The sequence below is a fragment of the Stegostoma tigrinum genome, chromosome 4, assembly GCF_030684315.1.
Source record: "Stegostoma tigrinum isolate sSteTig4 chromosome 4, sSteTig4.hap1, whole genome shotgun sequence".
In the NCBI taxonomy this organism is placed as follows: Eukaryota; Metazoa; Chordata; class Chondrichthyes; order Orectolobiformes; family Stegostomatidae; genus Stegostoma; species Stegostoma tigrinum.
In genome coordinates, this window is record NC_081357.1 from 29,144,281 (window position 1) to 29,169,457 (window position 25,177).

The 25,177-nt window shown below is 41.4% G+C and overlaps 2 protein-coding genes across 6 annotated transcripts in view; one reads left to right on the forward strand and one right to left on the reverse strand.

Moving 5' to 3' along the window:
* Positions 1–25,177, forward strand: part of atg5 (ATG5 autophagy related 5 homolog (S. cerevisiae)) — a 250,982-nt gene that overhangs the window by 216,747 nt on the left and 9,058 nt on the right. The window lies entirely within an intron of this gene.
* The window catches only part of prdm1a (PR domain containing 1a, with ZNF domain), a 93,669-nt gene continuing 71,538 nt past the window's right edge, over positions 3,047–25,177 (reverse strand). For all 5 annotated transcript variants that reach the window (XM_059645256.1, XM_059645255.1, XM_059645258.1 and 2 more), the window contains 6 exons: positions 24,527–24,646; positions 18,198–18,450; positions 15,659–15,730; positions 7,842–8,965; positions 7,148–7,276; positions 3,047–5,035 (listed from right to left, as the gene is read on the reverse strand). In XM_059645256.1, coding sequence (XP_059501239.1) covers positions 4,454–5,035; positions 7,148–7,276; positions 7,842–8,965; positions 15,659–15,730; positions 18,198–18,450; positions 24,527–24,646 — 2,280 coding nt within the window. In that variant the 3' untranslated portion in view covers positions 3,047–4,453. The remainder of the gene's footprint in view (positions 5,036–7,147; positions 7,277–7,841; positions 8,966–15,658; positions 15,731–18,197; positions 18,451–24,526; positions 24,647–25,177) is intronic.

The following is a 25,177-nucleotide window of genomic DNA, read 5'->3' on the forward strand; positions in this document are numbered from 1 at the left end:
TGTCCACCTACTCCATTAGCTTGACTGTACCCTCTTGAAGTCTATCACTATCACTCCTAATTTCCATGTCATTGGCAGTCTTCTCTGAGGTGCAAGTCATTGTCTGATCATCTTTTTGAAATAATTTTGGTTGAAGGATAAACATTGCCCAGGGCACCAGGCAGAATTCCTTTACTCTTCTGCAAATAGTATCATGAGATCCTTTATGCCCATCTTTCATGGCAGACAGGGCTGTAGGAGGTTGGCAGCAGAACCATGTGTTTGAAATGTGCCTCACCTGTGGGGAAAATCACATTATTGATGATCTTCAGAGTGGGAGATCTGCATCCTAATGGAACTTTGATAACAACCTGAAGCAGTGGATTAGAATAGAAAGGACGGAAATCCATACAGCTCAACTGTAAAGATAGAAGCTGAACTCTGGACCAGGCAGGAATTTGATTTGTGCAATCTATAGCTCCGAGCAATCATCCACAGACAGCTTTCCACCCATTCATTATGGTATAATGGACACATTATTGTGAAATAAAGAGGATATTAATTCCCCCAAAGGCTTAGTGGGCAAAGGCATTGCCCTGTGTGTCACGGAAATATGAAGATCAAGAAGATTCCAGGTTTAATTGGATGGCTTTTTCAGAGACTGAGTGCATAACCATGATGGACTAAATGATCTTCTCTTGTGGCTGTTCATGCAATGACTGACTCTTATGACCATAATGTCAAGAAGCAGCTGTAGGCCATTCAGCCGATTTAGTCTGCTCCACCATTAAAAGAGATCTCACCTGATTTGGTAATCCTCAACTCCAACCTCCCTCGTCAGCCCCATAACCCCTGATTGTCCTGCTTATTAGAAATCTGTGGACACACCACCAAGTTGTCTTTGACAAAAGAGCTATAAATGTCTGATTGCAGGATGTAGTATGAAAGTTCTATGAAGATGATGTGCCATCACACTGACAAGAGACCATTCAGGTGCTGTCACTGCTTTCAGGGAGCCATGTGATCACCAGCAAGTCCACACCAGAGAATACTGTGTGTGGGGGAAGAGATCCAAGCAGTCACCCACCTTATTTCACAGTATAGGTAGTTCTGCCCTAATGCGTGTTTCATTAACGCAAATTGTTTGTCACGTGATTGATGAATAGGGGATTCTGTTTGAATAATGCACATTTCCTCCTGTACAGGTATAGTGATTTTCTATGGTGGTTTCCTACAGTGTGACTTTCTATTGCACAAGGTCACACAAGAACGTGACTATCACGTTATAGGAGAACTACCTATAACTTGCTCATTTATATAAGAAACTTTTCAAAGTCCTGTGATCAGAGATTTAAAAGCAAAATAAACTTGCTGTCACATGCTTTGCTTAGTTAGCTGCTCTCAGCCAGGCAAGTTCTTACGTGAACCTACCACCACCTTTCTCCCTGTGGTAGATCAGTCTGGTTATGTATGAGGAGGGATCGGACCAATTAGGGCTATCTTCACTGGAGTTTAGAAGAATGAGGAGGGATCTTGCAGAAACACAGCAAGGATGTCCAGTACCAAGGGCCATGATATAGGGATGTGGGGCTGAGATGATGAGATATTTCTTCACCCTGAGCATGGTGAGCTTGTGGAATTCTCTGCTACAGAAAACCGCTAAGGCCAAAAATTGAATGTTTTCAAGGAGAAGTTAAATGTACTTCTTAAGGATAAAGGTATGAAAGGGGAAAGGGAAAGATTGGGAACAGGGAGCTGAGTTGGATAATCACCATGATCAGGCTTGAAGGGCTGAATGGCCTGCACCTGCTCCTATTGTCTATGTTTCTATGTTAATGAGCACTATTCAGGAGACAAAGAATATCCAAGGAAATGCCACCTAAGAGCTAGGCATTCAGAAGGAGTTGTTGAATTATACAGCACTGAACTTGGTGATAGTGAGAAGGAGAGTATGAAATATGTCATGTTGAAAACATAGTGGAGAATCAAGCAGAATGTGCGTAGACTGAGAATGGAAATGAGAGAAGCAAAAAGACCGCATGAAAAAAGGTTGCAGTGGGCAGAGTGGCCAGGCATCAGCTTTATATGTGATGTTCTGGGATTTTAGTTGCTCTGGCTGCAGTGGTTTACCAAGTGGCTCTACATCCAATATTTGACTCTTTGTCCACTTACCTCAGCCAGACAACAGCAGGGTCCTGTGCTTTGTCCTTTCTCTATCTGCAGCAGGCTTGCCTAGGCAGACTCACATAATCAGGTGTGAAGCTGGATGAACACAGCAGGCCAAGCAGCATCTCAGGAGCACAAAAGCTGACGTTTCGAGCCTAGACCCTTCATCAGAGAGGGGGATGGGGTGAAGGGTCTAGGCCCGAAACGTCAGCTTTTGTGCTCCTGAGATGCTGCTTGGCCTGTTGTGTTCATCCAGCCTCACATTTTATTATTTTGGATTCTCCAGCATCTGCAGTTCCCATTATCTCTCACATAATCAGGTCTCTTTTAACACTCGTTTCCTATCCCTCCCCCATCACCTCCTCTTTGACATCTCCTGACACACATCACAAAGGTGTCCAGGTATGTTGGTCTCCAGTGCTGACTGCCCTGTTAGTGAGTAACAGGCAAGGGACCAGTTAAAGTCTTTTGTGAACATGTAAACAGTAATAGGATGGTCGATAAGAATGGTGGGTCTGAAGTGAGACTTTATAGGACATCTTATTGTGGATCCACAGTGCAGGACCAAGTCCAGCAGCTTCAAGAAAAGAGACCTGAGTTGATATAGCAACTAATGTGGCTCACAGAGTCTTTTAGTGCTGACGATTTGCCATGTGGGTCAATGGTTTACAAGGGGCAAATATTAAGAGGCAAAGGTGTCATCAACAATTTGAAGAGTTAACCAAAAGTCCAGAACACAAAGTTAGCTCAGCGTAACCTCTCCCAATCACAATAGGGTTATATAAAAGATGTGTTTTCTTAAAGTAAGGTACAATCATCACTTGAATTCAGTGAGCATTTATATTTTAATTTACACTTTGACATGTTGCACATAAATAACATTGTAAACCAGAATGTAAACACAGAATGAAAGTTTCTAATAGAAATAAGCAAAAGCTCAAAAGGCTCCAAAACACCTAGTTGCTTTGGTCAAAGAAGAAATTTAAATTAATATAAAATACAAACAAATTTTTAAAAAAAATTAATCCCACTGTCAGCAAAGTTTCCAGACAGGTTTCTGCTACATTCATTGGAACTGAGTCCACAGCAGAGTCCAGTCAACACGAGGTACTGTGCAGCTGTTGCACAGAGTTCTCGGTTAAAAATCAAAAGCAAACACAACACGGAAGCATTACAGTTAAAAAGGAATAAAGTGTATCCAGTGATAAGAGTAGTGATGCTTCGGTTTGCATTAAACCAGTCAACACAAAAACAAATAAGCTCAGTCCAGTTCTTTATATCTCGCCCAAACTGTGCTGGTTACTGCTGCGAGGACTCTCTGGCCAGAACTTCTTGCATGGAAAAAAAAACAAGTCCGTCTTTGATTTTAAATTGTTGTCTCTGATTTAGAGTTTTTTTTGGGGGGGAGGTTAAAAAAAATACAATTATTGCTGCTACATTACCAGTAAGCAAGAAATAACAAATCTATCCAGTTTACTTTCTGTTCGATCCCTGCACCACTGGACACACAATGAGGTAGCTGTTGTTCAGCTTTACAATCTCATCCACAATTCAGTGAAAACAGAGATAACTGAGGAACAAGATATGGGAAGGATGAAAGAGAGAAATGGAGAGGGTAGAGAGAAAGATGGGAGGGAGGACGAAACAGAAAGGGGGTGGATGGAGAGAAGGGATAGATGGAGTGAAACGAAAGAGAAAATACTAGTTGAGTGAGATAAAAGGTTACAACAGGACACAAGAGTTAAAAATCTATAAAACTTCCTGCTTTGGCAATACACCATATTGCAACAGTATTTTGCAAAACCATTTTAGAATGCTCCAATGTAAGTGATGGGTCTTTCTCCTTCTCCATTATGATGTTGTTAAACTTTTTAAGAATAAAAATGCAGTTTAAAGTATCTACAAAGAATGGCAACAGAGAAGATAAAAATAAAACATTTCATTATTGGGTTACAATGATTAACTTGGTCATTGTAAACATCATTTTTAGGTATTGCTTAACAAAGTAAATTGTGTAATAAATTATTTGAGTATTCCTGAAAAAATAATTCTGCTTAAAATGATTGTCTTTTAAGGTTTTTCTTTTAATAGGCTTGTCATAGCTCTGCCAAATACTTTCTTTAAGATGCCCTGAGTTGAATTGAGAGATGCCCTGTCTTGGGGTGGTCGGAGCGATGGGAATTGGGTTTGGGATCAGCTCTGATGGAAAATCAGTCAAGTCTATCCTGCAGCACCTGCAGATATATCTATGTACATTCAAATGCTACAGGCACCTCATCTCCTTAGGTCAGAGACACGCTGCATCTCTCTAGTTGCAAGGATCGATGTGTTCAACTGTCTCTTGCTTGACTTTTATGGGCACGAGATGTAGAGGGCTACCATGAGACATTTTCAGGACTGGAGTCTCCAAGTTCTCATACAGGTTGCAGCCAGAGGAGAGGAGGTTGTTGCCCAGGTTCCTTTGAAAAGGGTTCTTTAGACTGGCTTCTTGTACCTCCCTCCTGATCATGCTGAAGATCTGTTTCTCGATCGCCGACTCTACCTCATCACTGTGCCCCAAGTCATCGAGCTTGTCTGCACTGTCACTAATGTCAAACTTGTTGATTTCCTCGTTCAGGCGGTTCAGGTCCTCCAGAGACCGCCCAGCGCCCGGGGCGATGGGGCAATTTCCTTTGAGGTGTGCCTTCAGGCTGCAGTGGTGAATGTAGGTCTTGTGGCACTGCAGGCATTTGTGAGGACGCTCCCTGGTGTGCAGGCGTTTGTGCAGCTTGAGATGAACAAACTGTGTGAATTTTGCTGGACACAGCTTGCACTGGTAGGGTTTCTCACCCGAGTGTAACCGTAAGTGGGTCTTCAGGTTGCTGGTGCTGCTGAAACGTTTGTGGCAAACCTGCACAGGGAGAAGAAAAGAAAGGAGAACTCTCAGCACATTTGCTCACAGACTAATTTCCTGTAAATAAACCAAACTCTGCATTTATAATTAAACCTGACAATCTGCCAGCTTTCAGTCTATGGGTGGTAAACTTATAGACTTGCTGCACAGGGATGATTGTATAATTGCACACAGCCATAATTAATTATGCTGTAAGGGGCTTCCCAATTTGGGTTAGCAGCTTTATTCAGTGAGTACCAGACATACACTGACAGGCATGACCAAGGTTCAGAACCCAGCCTTTGTATTCTCTCAAGGGGCGTGGGCACCACTCACAAGGCCAACATTTGTTGCCCATCCTGAATTGCACTTGAGCAGGTGTTGGTGAGCTGCCTCCTGGAACCACTGTGCTGCATATGGTGCAGGGGCACCTACAGTGTGGTGTGAGGGAGTTTGAGGATTTTGATCCAGTGACAGAGACGTTGCAATTTAGGATGCTTATGTGCCTAGAAGGGCAACTTTCAGGTGGTGACAGTAGTTCCCATACACCTGCTGCCCTTGTCCTGCTAGTTGTTAGAGGCTGGGGGTTTGAAAGATGCTGTTAAATAAGTGCATATTGCATATGATACACACTGAGCGGTGGAGAGAATAAATATTGAAGTTGGTGGATGGGTGCCGATCCAGCTCATTATAGGACCAAGCTTCTTGAGGCTGCACTATGTGGGCAAGTGGGATTCCATCATATTCTTGTCTTGTACCTTGTAGATGGGGAGTTAAAAGGTGAGTTACTCACTGCAGAATTCTCAGCCTCCACCTGCTCTTGTGACCACAGTACTTATTTGGATGGTCCCAAGGATGTGTTGGCATTGGGGGATTCAGTGATGGTACTGCCATTGAATGTCAAAGGGAAATGGTTAAATTCTATTTTGTTGAAGATGCAGTGCTGCCTGGCACTTGTGTTTCATGACTTTCACTTCCACTTATCAAAATAAGTCTGGATGTTATCCTGGATAGGACATGCTTCAGCATTTGAGGAGATGCAAATGGCACTGAAGATTGTATAATTGTTAGCGAACAGCCTCACTTGTGACCTTATGATGAAGGAAAAGTCATTGATGAATTTTTGGTCCTGTGATATTACCCTGGTCTTGCAGAATGTCCTGACACCAAGGTGAGGCTACTGAATGAGGTGAGATGGGTGCGGCATTTGGTCAGCCAGGACTCCTACTCCAGATTCTGACCCTTTCCGAAATGTATGGGGCATCTTCCATTATCACACAGTCTGCTGACTTTCATTATCTTGCCCAGTTCCTTACAAATTGGTATTGGAGTCGGACAGGAGAGGACTGTTCACTCCCATGAAGCCCAACCCCAGAGCAAAACAAATTTTAATACACATAAAAGCCACATTTCCCTAAGTTTGATGAATTATGAGATATCCCGTGGTTCCAATAAACTTCAAATTGTTGGCTTCACAACAAAGCTATTGTTTATTAATCCTTGCCTTTTCTTCATAGACACAACCCATTGCTCATACTACATGTCACTGATTTCATAATCATATCTTCATCGGCAAAGACGAGAGACAGTCTGGATCGAGCCCAATGATTCAATCCTGCACTGTAAAGGCCTTCAGTTTTGTTTGCTATTTCTCTGTTAACTGCTGATGCTTCAATCTGTTTTCATGAAATGATGACCTTCTGTGGGTGACTTAAACAGTAATTATTACTAAGAACAGTAGCACAATTGACAGAGTGGGATGACCCTTATATGCCCTGAAAAAGTCACCACCCTTATTGTCAGGACCAGTACAAATAGCAATAATCACAGTGCATTATGAAAGTGACTGACAGCGCAAGGCAACAGATTAACCATTACAGACTTTGAAAAAGTGTGATGTATGACTAAGACAGCATCATATCTGGCACCTCAATGACCTATCAGTGAACTAAAATTAAACTTCTGTAATTTCCTAACATTGCAATTTTTGCACTAGGCACACAGCATTAAATTAGCATAAGTCTGGAAAGATTAGACCTGATTCACTGCTCAATTATCCTAAATATTTCAGCAGAATATTTTAGATTTTAAATTTTTTTAAAATTTACATTAATAGAACCTTCTTCTTACCTGACATTCATGTGGCTTTTCTCCAGTATGAACTAGATAGTGCTTCTGTAGGTGTGCCAGCTGTGTGAAACCTTTATTGCAGGTCTGACACTTAAATGGTCTTTCCCCACTATGGACTCTCAAGTGGACCTGGAAAGAAATAATAAGTTCTGCACTTACAATTCATGTCACCATTTTATATAAATAAAGCACATTTAGCATTTCAGATTTCAAAAAGACATTTTTTGCAAGAATGTAATCTCATAAAATCTGTTAGGGAAACCATTGAGTGAGAGAAATTGGTCCACACTAAAACAAAACCAGAAGGTGAATTTTCACTGCATCTAATGTCTTTTTCAAGTAATTGGAAAATGCAAAGGCTGACATTGAGAAAACATTGGGTGCTGATTTGCTCAGTGCCTCCTTCATGAATGGATGTCACCTAACTTCACCATTAAAACTTTATTCATAATTACATTGTTCCGAGCCTTTAAATAACTATCACAGTAACTTTGCCATCCCTGTTTTAATGTAGGAAATGAAGCAACCAATTTATACACAGCAAGCTCAACTAACATCAATGAAAAAGTTTTTTTTAAAGCATTGTTGTTAAGGGATAAATTGTCCAAGGCACTGCAGCATGACATTTTAACTTTGAGACGTGATCTGACTCACTAAATTTCTTCAGCAGAATAATCTTTCAAGAAATAAATACCTTGAGATTTGATAGCTGTCCAAAGGTCTTGTAGCAGACATTGCACTCATACTTGATCTTCCCATTCTGCTTCTTTAGAGGGTATGGGAGTGTTTTGTAACCGGTAAGACTTCGCTTTGGTTTAATAAGATTCATGGCTTCTTCACTGCTGCTGCTGGTGCTGCTGACCAAGCCAGCTGAGGTAGGTTTGGGTTGCATTAAATGTTCGGAATAGGAGGCAGCTGTACCGGCTGTTGGGGAACCGTTGCAGGGGCTTGAAGGCCTGTCTTTCAAACTGGCAGCAGAGCCTGCAATTGAAAAGGCACTGTTCCGCGCTGGAATGAGAAAGTCTTTCTGCTGCTCAGGAAGCAGAAGTCTTCGGGTTCCTTCAGGGTGTAATGCAGTGGGAAGGACTGTCTGACTGAACAGGTGCTGGGACAGGCCTCCGTTTCCCAAAAGGCCGCTGTACAAGGGGTACATTTTGGGAAGAAGGCTGAAGCTGTTCACACCATTGATGCCTGGGAAGCCATTCAAGCCATTACAGCCAACTGGGTAATGAGGTAACAAGAACCTGGAATATTGAGTGTTTACTGGATTATAGGAATGCAAGAAGGCTGAAGGCAGATGGCCAGGAGGAGTGTAGGCTGTGAAGGAGCTCAATCCTTCTCGATTGTAAGGTCCGCTCAAGTAAGGAAAGGCTTGTCTGTGTTCCTGAGTTGAAGGTGTCAAAGGGGAAATGTGGGAATCTGGACTGCTGTGTGGCGTTGAACTTTTCAAACTTTGGTCTGGACTGCTTCTAGATGATGGACTGGAGGTAAGTGAAGACTGGATCGGAGAGTGTTTGACATAACTATGCCTCTCGATCCCAAAAACAGGGCTAGGTTTCAGGTAGTCATCCGGAATGTGAGGTCTGACTGGGTACACAACACGAGGGAAGAAGGTTCGATCTGGGCTGTGCTTTTTGTTGATATCCTGCATTTCTTTATCTGGAGCCATCAGTGGTTGGATAGCCTGTACTTGGTTCTTTTCCTTCGCCATGTTTCCCTCGCCACCTTGCCTTTTGTGCATCTGATTGTCACTCTTCACTCTGTCACCCAGGTCACTCTCATATCTTTTTTCATTTCGTCTTTGTTCTGTAGCAGAAGCTGAGCAAGGGAGAGAAAGAAAAGAAATCAGGAAATAAATTGTTTAAAAAAGATTTCTCAGCATTTCACATGTTTTTAAATAAAAGAAGGAACAGCGTAAACGATCAGAGGAATTAGACATTGAGCAGCATTTTGATTTGACAAGCTTGTTATCAGGAAGTGGTGACTTGTTTTAACTGATGTGGTACAATATGATCACCAGCACACTTTCACTATCCTTGATGTCTGAGACAAATATAAAGGTCCTTCCCTTAGCACGTCCGTGCGTTAGAGGCTGCAACACCATGGACCAACCTGCACCAAGCCACACGCTCAATGGGTTTTTTACAGGGACTACTTTACAAAAACTAGGACCAATCCAAGTGGTACAATCTTTCTCACCAGCAGCAGCAATCTGAATCAATGAGTTCAGATGTTACCAAAATACAAGAGCACAGAACAACTGGTTTGTAAAGCGCCCACTTATTCCAGATTCCTGCTAATGAGGCAGGAACCTCAGTCCTATCTCCACATAATTGACCTTTGCATGCTCTACTTCTGTTCTGGGTGAGGTAGTCCCCTGGTCCTAAGCATGTTGGGTGTGGCCACTGAGATGGGGAGTGCTGAGCTGTATTGGTTGAAGGCTCATTGTGGTTCTCTGGGACTCTGTTTCAGTTGTATTAAAGGCCGTGTAGCCCTCAGCATCATACCCTTTATTCCCGACTGTTCCCCTGTTCCCTTCATTTCCCAATGCAAATTCCATGTCCCTCTTGGAATCTAGCCAAGCTTTTATATTGAGGTAATCTGTAGAAACTTTTTTTGTTGATGCAGTGAAACGGCTAGTTGAATCTATGATGCAATCCATATTGGGTGAACTAGAGAAAAGAGGATTCACAGGACATGGAAGAAATGTGGGAATAATGGGATCCGTGTGGGACACAAAGGCAACGTGGGAGCATGGCAAGATCTACAAAGCTGACAGTTCAGAAAGGTACCGGCATCAAAACCCCACTGCGGCACCATTAATGACAAAACCTTGAATAGCCAGCCAGACTGCAAAGAAAGTATGAGTGGGGTATCAAACGACATTTTTAAAAGATGCCATATTCTAATGAGTACACAAGAAAAAGAAAAACCCGCATTGATATTATATTTTAAAAGCAGCTCAGAGCATTCCAAATACTCTAAAAAAAGTGAGCTCAGTAACATAGTGAAAGAACAAAGAAGTCCAGGGATGCAGATATAAAGATCTGTCTAGATGGATGGGTAGGGAAGTGTGGAAATCTTTGTCTGGCACAAAATGGCATTGAATTTAAAAACAGGAAGGAGCAGTGAAATCAAAACAAGAACATACAGGAAATACGCAGCAGTGCATGTGGAATGGGAAACCATTTCAGATTAGGGACTATCTGCCAGGCCTCTGAAGGCTTAGAAGATGCAGCATGTTTCATGCAAACACAGAGGCAGAGAAGAGGGAAATGGAGAGAAAAGAGCAAAAAGGGAAAATTTGAAGGCAGGAATAATAAAACAATGATGATGCAAGGGAAAGGCAGAAGATAATGGACAACAAGAGAACAAAGGTGGGTTGAAAGGAGCCAATAGCAGAATCACTAACAAGAGCTGCTATTCAAAGACTGACACAATGATTACAATATGAAATTGTTCGGCTCGATGGTGGATCCAGAAGAAATGAACTGCCCAACTGAAATGAACACCATCACGCTTTCTTGTAACACTGTAAGAGGTCATTGACATAGAGGCAGAGTGCGATTTGGGCAAAGGATTAAAATGACAGACCACCACAAGATCAGAAACTCTCTTGTGGGCTCACCAAAACAATTACCGAAACTCTGCTTGGTCTCCTCAATGCAGATAAGACCAAACTGTGAAGGCGTAGCAAAGAATCACTAACATAAAACCACAAAGAACAAATTATTTGTGACAGTATTACAAAGGCTTTAAATATTGGAACAGAGAAGGCTAAGAGAGGCCTAGTAGAAACTTCAAAATTATGAGATGTTTTAGCCGGATCAATAGAAAAGGATCATTTCCATTTTGGCATCTATCATGATATTGATTGATGATTATCGCCAGAAGAATGAAGGATTGAATTAAAAGGTTTTTTTGATTTGGAAGAATGTTTTTAGCAACCCATGGCAGACTTTAAGACATTTGTAAAACGACTAGGCTAAATATATGAATAGGGACAAACATAAAATAAAATGAAGTAATAAGATTGGGGCAAATCAGAAGTGCGGACAGGCTTGGTAGAGTTGTGAGTGAAACAAGATTCCCATCCTCTGTGATAACAAAGTGTGGAGCTGGATGAACACAGCAGGCCAAGCAGCATCTCAGGAGCACAAAAGCTGACGTTTTGGGCCTAGGCCCCCTTATTCTTCTGATGAAGGGTCTAGGCCTGAAACGTCAGATTTTATGCTCCTACGTTGCTGCTTGGCCTGCTGTGTTTATCCAGCTCCACACTTTGTTATCTCGGATTCTCCAGCATCTGCAGTTCCCATTATCTCTTCCCATCCTCTGTGCTGTCATTTCTGTGGCTATGTGCAATGAGGCTTTCTGAAGTGTGCTCACTAATCCAGGCAAAAGCAGCAGGCGTTTTAAACAAGACATCAGCATTGGCGTGAAGCTTCCTATTGCATAAGTGTATATGGGTCTGAAAGTGTTAATGCTGTGGACTGCCTTAAGCCTTGCCCAATATTATGATGTCATTAGGACTTGGGTAGGACAATAGTTTAGCATCAGAGTAACCTGCACATTGTTACTTTCAGTGCAGTTAACCTGATGATAAGTGCTATGAGTCACCCATACAACATCAACTTAGTCTGATTTTGTTGGTTGGGAGAACGTACCTCAGTTGCAGTAAGGGATGTTTAATGTCTGGATAACCCACCTAAAGAGAGATAGATGTGGCCTCATCCAAAAATGGCACTTATGCAGCACTGTCCCAAATGTCTCAGAACTGAAGAGATTAGCCTAGATATATTTAAGACTGGAGCTCTTTTATAACTAATACCATTTGTTTTGGAGAGGGGACTACCTACGCAGAGCCAGGAGCAGATCATTATGCCCAACAAGTCTCTCTGCTTTATATATATCAGAGCTGTTCCAGTGTTTGATAAAGCAAATGTCACTGTCTTGATAAAATGAGCATTTCTGGGGTCCTGGGCAAAGAAATCTCTCCTGTTAAGTCTACAAGTCACTGTAATTAACAACTCAGCCAATCAGAAAAAGAAAAAAAACTGACTGAAGCATTTCTTTGATGGCCCCCTACACTTTAAGTACAAGGTGCTCCCTAATCAATGGATATGGGCAAAGGATTGGGGACTTAAAAGTCAAGCTGAATTGTCTTTATGAATAGTTAGTATGGGCCATAAAGGGCTGAATGGCCTTCTGTATTGTGACCATAATATGATTCTGTGCTTCATGTATGAATGTGGGCAACTCTAAACTATGATGTGACATCCATTACTGCTGAAATACTGCCATACAGGCCTCAGGACCCTACAGTTAATGTGTCTTCACTGAACCAAGTTTGACCAGATGAGCGTGGCATAACCAATTTTTCTTTTTGTCAGATAAATTCCTGCACTGGGTGGTAGGAAAACAAGCAGCTCATTCCCTAGGTATTTTCTTTCCGTGTGATGTTTACAGTCCTGGCAGTCCATTTCCATCAATACCAAACCTGTCACAGTCACCTGTTTAAGTGAGGACACACGCCCCAGCTGCCATTTAACGTGACATCCCTGAGCTGTCAGACAAAGTGTTTTTGGAAGCCAGGATGAGTGTGCTTAAATTTCAGGCATAATGATGGACGACTGCTGTATTATAGCACTCAATGCCTCTCCACACTGCCAGTCCTAAACAAACAGCAGTGAGTGGACTATGTAGGCAAGGTGCTGATAGTAACCACTGATAGCATGATCTGGCTTCCTTGGGCCACTAGACAAAAATAAATAGAAGGTTATCGAGGAGATACCTATCTCTGAAATAGGGCTTGGCAGGCAGGAAGTTCAAGTAGTCATTGAACTTTTCTCAGTCACTGCACCGGAAAGTAAACTGTCAGTGAACCCCAGAGCGAGCCAAATGGCAGGGGGTGGGGGAAGGGGGGGGTGGTGGTGGAAAAACACATTAAAATAAGGAATCCCTTTGGCAAGATGGACTAAGAAAGCAAGAGGATCACAGCTTTATTTCGTTTCACTGTAACATTGCTTCTGTGAGGTGCAGTCTTTCCGCAACTGACCTTAAAGGCGCAGTTTTTACTTTGAAAAATCAGGCACAAAGTAGTGTTACCATGACAACTGATGTGCAGAGTTAAGCTGCCCTGCTATTTCCTCTTCAAACACGTGCGCTTGTCATTCTTTTAAAAAAGAACAGAGACCCACACACACTTGCAGATTATTGATAGACACTGGAGTTTATGGGCCTATCAGCTTTCAGACCACCCTACTTTTATTCATTCATCCACAGAACGTAGGCATCACTGGCCAGGCCAGCGTTTATTACCCAGAGGGCGGTTAAGAGTCAACCACATTGCTGTGGGTCTAGAGGTACATTTAGGCCAGGCCAGGCAAAGATGGCAGTTTCTCTCCCTAAAGGACATGCGTGAACCAGCTGGGTTTTTCTGACAATTGACAGCAGGGTTTCATCATTAGATACTTCATTTTTATTGAATTCAATTTCCTCCATTTGCCATAGCAGAATTCAAACACAGGTCCCCCAGAACATTACCTAGGTCTCTGGAATAAAGATGTAGCATTAATACAACTAGGCCATCACTTGTCCATGTGTGTAAATATAGAAGTGATGGATAAAAGGCCAGGAATATTCCTAGCAGACTCCTCCTTCACCTTACTCTGTGGAACTGACATTTGGAACTGGTCAATGTATACCTTTCACAGCATTTCTCAACTCCAACACAGCATGCGTTCAAAATGATTGCTGTGCTTTGATATCAAGATTGGTTCATATCCCTCTCCTTCCCACTCTCACCCACTTCCCAGAACATCAGATAACTCTCCTTTAGGTGCACATTAGTGGAAATAGCTGCAGGGGAAGAGGATTGCAGTTATGCAAATAGTCAACATTGCAATTGTAGAAAGGATCAGTTGATCTCAAAGGCACTGTGTTTGTGGGTGGGGAATGCCTCTGATACGGAAGTATGATTGCTGCACACATCACACCGTGCCTCTTAATTCTGCTGAATCACTTTTGATACTAAATTAAGGAACAACTGGGTGGGCCTCAGACTCAGTTATGAAGAACAAATTAAAAAGGCCTATGTTCAGAAGTAGAATAGCCCACAGGAGATTTAGATGCCAGCCTTGGAGATTACACCAGGCTTGTTTGACAAACAAGCACTGAATGGAACAGTAATAAAAGTACAAGTAACACATAAATAGGGACTGCTGCAATCCTCTTATCTGCAGTTAAAGGGTGACTTTCCCACTGCCTTCATGCACCTACTCCCAAGGTTGAAGGATGTGACTATCATACATTTGGCACTTCTATCCCGGAAAGAAGCAGTAAATAAAAAGTTTCCAATGTTTCATTTACAGAAAACAAAGACATACCCCTCTGCTGTCTGGCTTCAGCCAACCACATCCTGAAAATCCCTTATATTGTTTGGTAATGTAGGTAGAGAGCCAGAAGTGGAGACTGGGCAAGGGGTGAAGTGGGGTATAGAAGAATTGTATAATGTGGAAATCAAGCGTTTCTTTGAAAAATTTCCAAATGATTGCTTTCTTAAGAACTTTCTCGGTAAATCCGGAATGGACAGAACATTAATTCAGTTGCATTACATTGATCAGCAAAAGCACTATTGCAGAATCATTACGTCACTGAAGGAGGCCATTTGGCCCATTGGGTCTGCACCTACTCTTTGAATCAGACTAAATTAGCTGTTTTGTAAAGGCTATTTAGGTTAACGCGAAAACAAAAACTCTTAGCAAAATGGATCTGCAGGATAAATTCTGTGTATCCAAATAAATTTTAAATTGATTTACATGTGTTTGTCTGCCATCAGCAAATTATAGTGAAGACTAATAATAGTACTGAAAACTGCCATCTTAACGCAGTTTGTTCAAAAAGATCATGATTTCTTTTTGTTCTAATGATTGATTTAACAACTGCTCAATTTGAAACCATTGCTAGCTTCAACTAAAATGTGCATGAAACCAAAGGAATTAAACCTAAAACATTCTGAAAAAAACACAAATGCCATATTCCTGTTAAGTGCCGCAACAGGTCATACACAAACTATAATTTTTTAGACATCTAGAGAGATAAGAAGTGTGCTCCTGGATTGGAAAAATCTATAAATAATCCTATTTCTTAAATTAACAATCATAAAATAACTTGCACCTACTCAGAGTGCTGGAATGAGATGTATGCTAATTAAAGAGGAACTGAACTTGCTGGTACATATTATAATGAAAGGAAATGATGTATTGAACAGCTAAAAATGATTTAATACTGAATAGAACAAATCTCCATAAGAACTAGTAATTGATGAATTGCTATTTATGATGTCCTGTCCTCATTCTGTGTTTGAGCTCAGATATTTAGGCTCCGAGGGATAGAACATCCAAAAACATTCCCATTTATGGAATACTGTTAGGGAATGTTCTGCAATAAAAGATTATCTGAGCAAACTTTAGTAGTTTTATTTTCCTGTAAACAAACAGAACTTGTCCTCACCATCAGGCTGGTCTCCTGATCTGTGCTGCCATTTTCCCTGAAGTTCCTCCCTTCGAGGCAGGTCAATGCACTCTGGAAATGTGGAAATAAAAAGAAAATTGAGGTAAACCCTAAAAACATTTTTACGACCCGAAGAAATAGGAACAGGGGTAGGCCATTTGATCCCCTCAAGCCTGACCCGCATTCAATAAGATCATGGCTGATCTGACATTCCTCATGACCACTTTCCTGCATTTTCCCATACTCCTTGATTCCCTACTGAATCTATTTCAGTTTTAAGCATACCCCTGGGCTCTGCCCAAACAACTCCCTGTGGCAAGGAGTTTCAAAGACTCAATGCCTTCTGAGAAAAGAAATTACTCTCATCTCAGTTTTAAATTAGCCCCCCTTTTATTTTCAGACAATACTCTCTGGTCCTAGACTCTCAGGAGGGGAAACATTTCACTTACAGCAACATGTTTCATACAATCCCTATGAAAATTAAACCCTAGCTTCCCTCTGTACCTTGGTAATGAATAGTTTGGGGCTGATTTCTTGTGTATCTAATGTGGTTCCACTCTGGTTGAGATGTTGCTGTTGAAGGAAGGTAGCCGAGCACCAGAGAAACAATTTCCAGGCACCAAAAACAAATCGTGTCAAAAACCCCCAAAGAGATGAGCAAAGATTGATGCTTCACATCAGTGAAGTGTCAGAGAATGGGACTGATTGGTGGAGCTGGGTAGGAAGAATACACAGTAACTACCCCATGAAGCTCTTCCATGAATTAATCATAGCATAGAAACAGAGAGACCCACAGAGTAGTACTTATGGCCACCCACCTTGGCACATCACCAACAAAAAGCTTAAAAGTGAAAATTTAAATTAAAAAACTGAAATGTGTTGTGGCTTCTCAAAATTGTGAATTTGAAAATGTCATTTCAGATGTTTTTTATTTTGTTTATTTTTCCTTGGGATTACATCCGCTTTGTAATTTGCTTCACCTGGAAAGAACATGTTAGTAAGATAAGTTCATGCAGAAAGTTACTCCTCCTACATCATAATCATATCACCTTTACACTTTGATTAATTATTTTTTAAAACCAAAATATAAAAATAAGAGATATATAATTTATGTGAATGGATGGGAAGTTCCCTTTGTACACAGTGTGTAGTTGAAACAAACACAAGACTATTAACTATCCTTATGAAGGTTCTTTGGTCCCACTGCCTGTCTTACTCTCAGGAAACTGTTAGCGGTTCAACATTTGCAATGTTCCCCCTAATGATACAGTGTGTCAACTGGCATTGATTTCTCTGCAGTGAGAACCTGCTCGATTTGTCTCCAATTCTGGGCAGTGTCCAACAAAACTCAGTGAAGGAGCCAACGGGACATATTTAGAAGATTACAGATCATATTGACCAACTGTAAACTGTAATCCATTGTAAAGACAACTGCTACCAGACATACAGAATGCTGAATGATGACAAAGACTGGATGTTGGAAGATTGTGAGAATTTGTGAGGCCTTCACATTCAGCAATAGACGATAGAAAAATGAGAAGGCTGGCAATTTTTAAGAACACAAAACAAAAATCCAACTGCAACAGCCACAAGTTGTTCCAGCACTTTTAAAGCTCTCTCTCTCTTTTTTTTTCTCTCTCTAGTGCACATGCACTCACAGCTCTTAACATTTTACACCAGAACCCAATCCCATGCTGTCAAAATATGTGCTGGTCACTCAGCTGAGTGCTCAACAATCTGTACTGTGGAGGTTGGCTGACATCAAGGCAACGTCTCTTACCCATCTCTGGTTGTCCTGAAGAAATTAAAGGTTAGCCTGGAAGCAGTATGGTGATGCTTGGAATTGCTTCTATTGTCTTTATTTTCCCTGGTGCTAGTCTGCAAATTACCAGATTCATTTTAAAAAGAGCTTTCACAGCTAGTCTTGATGAGTTATTACTGTGGGTTTTTGTAGCTGCCCAGTTGCAGCCATAACATCAACAAAACCATATTCCTTATATGAAAATAAAGCCATTAGATCACTCAACCTTATCCTCTTATATCAATCTCACCTCAATGTGTCTATTCCAATGATCTCTGATGGTCCCCTGCCCAACATGTCCTAACTTGTGTCAAATTCTTTCACCCACCACAATTGTCACCAGCTCCTGGTCTGTCAATTATACAATCCTCATTCTGCGTTCAAACCCACACCTCCCCCCAGTGCTATCTCTGTAACCCTCTATGGTCCTACGATCCTGTCTTTGATATCTGCGATTCCTTATCTCCGCCTCTTTTGTGGCTTCATCCAGCTGTTTCCACAATAAATCAATCCATATGCTATCCAAACTACCCATCTCTCACTGGACTTAGCTGTAACCCTCGGTATATGCTTCGAACGCAATGATATAACTCAGGACTCTGCCTCATGGTGGTAAAAAGGCAATTCCATTCAAATTCACTCTGCAACAGTTTCACACAGCTATTACCAGGAATATCTTAAGTGGGTATGCTTGGGCTAAAGTGATGGCACATACAGCATTCAGCGTGATACACTTACTTAGCTTAGTCATCTGAAGATCCCCAGAGGCTGGGATTTTAAGGCGTTCTGCAAACTCACTGCTGTACCAAACTAGTAACTCTTCGTTGGCCGGGATGGGCTTCACTGTGTAGAAGTAGATGTCCATCCCATTCTGACAAGCTGCCAGGCACTGCTCCTGCTTCCAATGGGCTGGATTCACGTATCGCATCCAGTTACTTTTGCTCTCATCAAAACCGTCGACAAAGTGATGTAAGTTACCATTGGAGTACACCTGAAATGCATTTGGAGAAAGGCAGAGATTTAAAATTAAACATGCAAATGCAGATCTCTTCCATCCTGTCAAAATATGAACACAATTAGCCAGATAAGTGGAGCGATTGTCTTTGGTGCTAACTAATAAATAATTACAAATGAATTTCAATATGGCCATTGGAATAGCCAAGAATACCTCAAAAGTTACCTTCTCTATTTATTACTTCTTTTATGTATTTTTACAATACATGTTTGGTGATGTATTCTGATTTCAATGTGGGAACAAGCCCTGTCCTGCTGCATGTATAAGGACAGGTGGATACTAGCACCCCGGCTTCTGTTCTGATTGCGCTTTTATGTACACACACTGTGTTGAGTCACCTGAACTCCTGACGTCAAAGGGTACTCAAAATGAATCTGAGGCCTCCATTTTCCTGCCGCCCCCTCTCTGAGTGCTACGGCTATGCAAATCTCTTTCAGTTTCGTTGAGAGATGTTTGCTTGTGGTACTCAGCTCCACAGATGATCTGGGGACGGAACTCACACAGCAATCACCTGCCACAGCAGAACCGGCAGCTGTGTGGAAGCAGATCAAAGTGTTGACCTTCGCAGAATGCTCCTTCCCACCTCAATTACCTTGCACTTCACTCCTGTAGATCCTGCTTACCATCTTTTGAAATACTCATTACTTTCCTATTTACCTTGCTTATCTATAAAAGGTATCCTGCAAAACCAACTAGGCTCATCAAGTGTGGGCGAGAAGGGAATGGGGGCGGGGGTGGTCAGTCGAACCACATGTGGGTTTTTTTGATATGAACCCACTTTACAGCTTGCGGTGTATTTGTTATGAGAAACTGGAGCAGCAGAAATAGTGCAGAGTGATGTGTGAACGAGTATGTTTTCAGGTTTTTGTTTGGTCTGTAGAGCTTTCTCAAACTTCCAGGAATGAATGACTCTGCTGCTTCCATTGCGAGGCACTTTGTGTGTGTTTGAAATTAACTTCCGACTGAATTTCCATTGTATCATTTACTGTACAGTTTTCAAAAATGTAACTGAGACATAGGCTCCAATGTCATCAGTGCAGCCCTCTTTCAAATCTTATTTCCACAGTGTGATGACACAGGAAAGAGAGACAAAAAAAAGTAACATTTACATCTCATGGCTAAACCAATTTCTGGTAATTAGTAATATATTTTGCAATCTTGGCTAACTGCAGTTATGCTTATCACAAATTTAGTATGAAGGCCAAACCCCAAGACACAAATGACTAAAGATTCAAAACAAGCTCAAGATGGTCTGGAAATGGCTTGATTATTTAATCGGTATAGGTTAAAGACTTCTACAAAATTCATAAATGACTACCTCTTGCTTGTTTGAAAAGAACAGTGACCTAGCTCTGAAACAATCACTTACGGCAGCTTTGACTGTACAAGGTGAAGTTACAGAGGCTGACATTAAGCTGGAGCTCTCTGCTCTGCACTTAAACTGTCTACGGCGGCACAAGGCACAACTGTTTTACGTATGACAGCTTGTGAGTAAAATCTGCCAAATAGTGTGCTAAAAAAAACTCCCAAACACCAGCCTTACACCTCATCTCCAACTTACACTGGAATTACATCGAAATTACAACAAGGAAAGAGGCTGAGTTACTAACTGTGACAATGTTTTCCACAATCTCAAAACGAACCTTGTGAAAATGCAACTCCTGTGCCTTTGGTCTAAATAGCCTATATTTAATGCTATATCCATACTAGCTTATCCTATACCATTCAAGCATTCAAAACCATTTCTATCTATCCTGTTATACTACTTCATAAGTTATCATTTCAAACACTGTGAGATTGGCCTGTCATCTTCAAAATACCAATAACAATATCCCAATGATAATAAGGGTGGCATTAGATTGCTACCAAGAAAAAGATGTATAAGCTACCTTTAACTGCAGTCAGTTCCAAATGCTCATGGATGTCAAATAGGATGGAGAAAGAATCTCCTTTCTTGTCAGGTAAGTTTATAATCATTAAAAGTGTAAATATGGGAAGAAAAGGATGTCATTCAATATGATCCTGACTAATCTTGTACCTCCATTCTCCTGCATTACCCCAAAATCCTTTAATTTCCATAGCAATCATGAATCTGAAGGCGCACATGAACATGTGACAGAAAGAGCCATGTGATCCTAGACACAATGAAATCTGAGCTAGGCTCAGCATTCCTGTCACATCCATTCAATTACGGTGGTTGTCAGTTAGACAACTAACACGTGGAGGAAGGTCCACAAGTATCCCCATCCACATTGACTGGAAGAGCACAGCACATCAGTACAAAGGCTGAAGCATTTTCAACCGTATTCAATCAGAAGGGCTAAGTGGATGATTCACCTCAGTCTCCTCCCATGGTCCCCAGCAACACAGATTCCAATCTTTAGTAAATCTGATTCACTCCATGCATCAAGAAATGGCTTAATGACTGGATATTACAATGCCTGTGGGTTCTGACAACATTCCAAGAATAGAACAGAAGACTGATATTCCAGAATTTGCCACTCCTCTGTCTATGCTGTTGCAGCACAGCTAGAAAACTGGCATCTTCCCAGCATGATGGAACATTGCCAGATTTGTCTTGTTGATAAATAAACAGGACAAATTCAACTCAGCCAATACCAGTGTACTTCCAATCATCAGCAAAGTGATGGAAGGAGTCATTGACAATGACATCAAGTGGTAGTTATACAGTAATAAACTTCTCACTGATGCTTAGTTCGGGGTTCTGACAAAGCCACATGTCTCCTGACCTCATTAATGCCTCAGTCTGAACATGGTCAAAAGAGCTTGATCTCAAGAGGTGAGACGAGAGTGACTGTCCTTGACATTAAGGCAGTAATTGACCCATTGCAGAAACTGCAAGAACTGCAGGAAATGCATTCATAGCCAGCAGAAAGGAACACAGTGGTGATTGTTGGAGGCCAATCACAAACAATTGGAAAAACAACACTGGAAACCCAAATATCCCAACTCCACACTTGGACTCCATGCACCCCCTCCCCAATCCCTACCCCTGCTACCCCACACCTTCTCCAAATATCGTCTATGGGAGAAAGTGTGCTGGATCGGAAGAAAGTCATGTTTGACCTTGAGGGACAGGCTAAGAAGATGGGTATTCCAGTCTGATTTCTGGTCAACCGCAATCCTAAGCACATTAATAAATTGGGGTGGGGATGTGGAATTGTATTCTGTGATAGCCATTGGTTGAATATGTAGCTCAAAGGAAGATGACCACAGCTATTGGAGCACAATCATCTCAAGAGCAGAACTGCCATAAATCCTCAAGATAGTGCATTCATCTTCAGCTGCTTCATCAATGAACTTTCCTCTATCATTGGTTCAGAAGTGGGGATGTACAGTCATGACACCCATCTTCAGAAGGAGAGAATCTAACCATGCCCCCTGACCTTCAATCATATGCCAGCTGTGGGGAGAACTGGACTAGCCAGATAGGTACAGTGGCTACATGGACAGGTCAGATGGTAGCAATTCTGAGATGACCATCTCACCACCTGATTCCCAACGCTTGTCCACCATCTATAAGGAGTACAATGAAATACTCCCTACTTTCTTGAATGGTGTCATATAATACTCAAGAAACTCAACACTATTGAGGCAAACAGGACTACTGACAATCCTCTCCAAGCCTCATACTGTCCTAACTTGGAATTGTATTGCTGATACTTCACAATCATTGTGTCAAAATCCTGGAATGTCCTTCCAAACTGCAATCTGAATGGTTCCAAGAAGGTCACCACCTTTTTCAGAGCTATTAGCAACAGGTGATAAAAGCTGGCCCCGTCAATGATGTCCATATTCCATGAATGAATTAAAAAGTGAAAAAACATGTTCATCATAGACCAGATTGTGATGGCATTATCATATGGAGCTCAGGTTTGTAATTAGACATCTGACAACTGAGGGCTGAAATCTATGTTGACACAAAAGAGTACATGTGCGTGTACATGAGTATGTTTGAGTGTGTGAACTTGTGTGTGTATATATATGCACAACTGTGTATTTTCATGCATATATATGTGTATATACATGCGTGCGTGAATGTGTGTTGCTAGTTGGAGAACGAGTGATGGGCTTTGGATTGTAACAGAAAATATAGATTTCTTGGGATTTTGTTGAGATTTCTGCAGATTAATTTGGTTTTAATCTGCAATAAACTTGTGGCTGGATTTAATTTCTCATTATCAAAAGATAGGAAAAGGACAAGAAGAAATGCCATCATTCTAGAAATAACAGAGTCTCTAGAGGGAAGTGAAAGAGGCCAGTAACTAAAATCCTCTACTTTCTGATGAATCTTAGAGGTTACAGAGGATGAAAGAAAACAATTATGAAAAGCAGGTTTGACAAGCCTAAGGCACTGTAGTGAATATCCTGAATATAATATGGATTGGTTTCCATAGCAGAAGGAATGACAACAGCAGCATCACAGTGTATTTTTTTACTGTGCCTTGACTCCTTTCCGAATGACATGAAGATTGACTGGGTGGTTAATAGTTAGCTAGAAGGTTTTAGGTTACAGAATGATATAAATGGATTGATCAAGTGGGTAGATCAGTGGCAGACAGAACATAATCCTGCCAAGTGTGAGGTGCACTTTGGCAGAAGTAACAAGAAGTAACAAGACACGGGGTACTCAATGAATGACAGGACTGAAGAAAGTTCAGAGGAACAGAGGGATCTTGGGTTACTTGACAGCAAAGGTTAATAGAGTGGTAAAGAAGGTAAATGGGACATTTGCCTGTATCAGTTGTGGCATGGATTAAGAGTAGAGAGGTTATGTTAGAATTATACAGGATTTTGGTTAGGCATCAGCTTGAGCACAGTGTGCAATTCTGGTTATCGCAATATAGAAAGGATGTGATTGCACTGGAAGGCATGCAGAGGAGATTAACCAGAATGTTGTCTGGGATAGAACAGTTTAGCTTTGAGAAAGGTTGTTTTCTTTAGAGTAGAGAAGGCTAAAAGAGGACCTGATTGAGCTATGTATGATTATGAAGGAAATGGACAGGGTAGATACAAAGCCACTGTTATCCCTAGATGATGGAACAATAACAAGGGGATTGTAATTTTAAGGTAAACGACAGAAGGTTGAGTGGGGATTTGAGAAAAAACATTTTCGCCCAGAAGGTTGTTGAAATCTGGAATACATTGCCTGCGGGGAGTAATTGAGGCAGAAAATGTCATAACCTTCAAAAAGTACTTGGATGAGCACTTGATCTGTCATAACATTCAAGGTTATGGGGTGGAAAGTGGGACCAGTGTAGTTTTAGAAGTGTATTTGTTAGATGCAGACTTGTGGGCTGAAGGGCCTCTTCTTTATTGTATGGCTAAATGATTCTTGATGTGTAATTGGCTGCCATGTTCTCCCTAACATTTTGGGGAGGATATCAGAGGCTTACTCAGGTGCAGCTGAAGCCTATGCAGCTGCCTCAAGAGCTGCCTCTGCATCTTGACCCAAAGAAGCTGATTACAGGCTGGAAAATGAATAAGTACTGACTCTCCAGTCTGTCAGTGTAGTAGTTGCTCCAATGTATGAAGGATCACACATGCCAAACTACTGAGGACGATGTCAACACATCCTTGGTAACCCTTTTAAATCACCCTGCCCTTACTGATAATCGACAGTGAGTGAAGAGTAAGTAAAATTAAACAAAAAACAGGATTTTGCATCAACTGGTTCTAATTAGTTCTCGGTCAAAATGTGAACTTGATTTGCCTCCAAGCAAGAGCTGAATCGCTTCCTTTTCTGTAAGAAATTCTGTGTTCCAACACTGGGGTCAAGATGATTGAAATAGGTTCATCACTAGCACGATTTCACCCTCAGCATTCCTAAATTCTGAGAGACAGACACTTACTCAGCTCATTTACAGCGTGTACTCCCACTGAGTACATATATGGTATTTCACAGGAACTTCACTGCTGCCCTCATACACATACAGCTACCAATGTTAAACAGGAAGTGACAAACTTTTTCAGCAGTATTCATTTAGTGAACTTAGAATTGCATCAGCAGATTTTTTTTTTTCCGACTTACCCTCCAAAAGTATTTTCGGTTTGCATTTTTGGGGACGGTCTCATTGGTGTAGATCTCACCCACCAGTGGTCCAAAGCGTGTACCTTTGGGAATGTATTCTGCGCTCATTACTCCCAGCACCTATGGGACACCGTGCCATAAATCAATGAGTGAGAAGACACTCAACCAAACATTTTACTGTATTTGTCGCTGATGTTTTGTTTCTGAAATGCCATATCCCTATAACACATTTTTAACAACTCAGCAATCAGCCTCCCCTTCACAGGTCATCACAACATTGATTTCAGAACGTATCATAGTAATATACATTTTCATCTTAAAATACATTCCTTTAATCTTACCGTTCTATAGTATCTTCCTGAGGTGTGAAAGAGATCTCCTCAATAATAATTAATTATCGGAAAAGGTTGGGGAAGTGGTGGATGGTGTTGGGAATGGGGGAGTGCAGATATCTGGTAGGTGGCTCTATGGGATAAGAACATCAGACTCTGTAGGCAACTCAAGTTCTGACATTCAAATATGTTGCAGCTTCTGTATGGAACAGTCAACAAAAATGAGACTAGACCACAGTTCCGCCTTCAAAATCCACACGCCCCACCACCTATGTGTTCATGGACAAGTGATACATGGGGACACCGACATCTGCAGCCT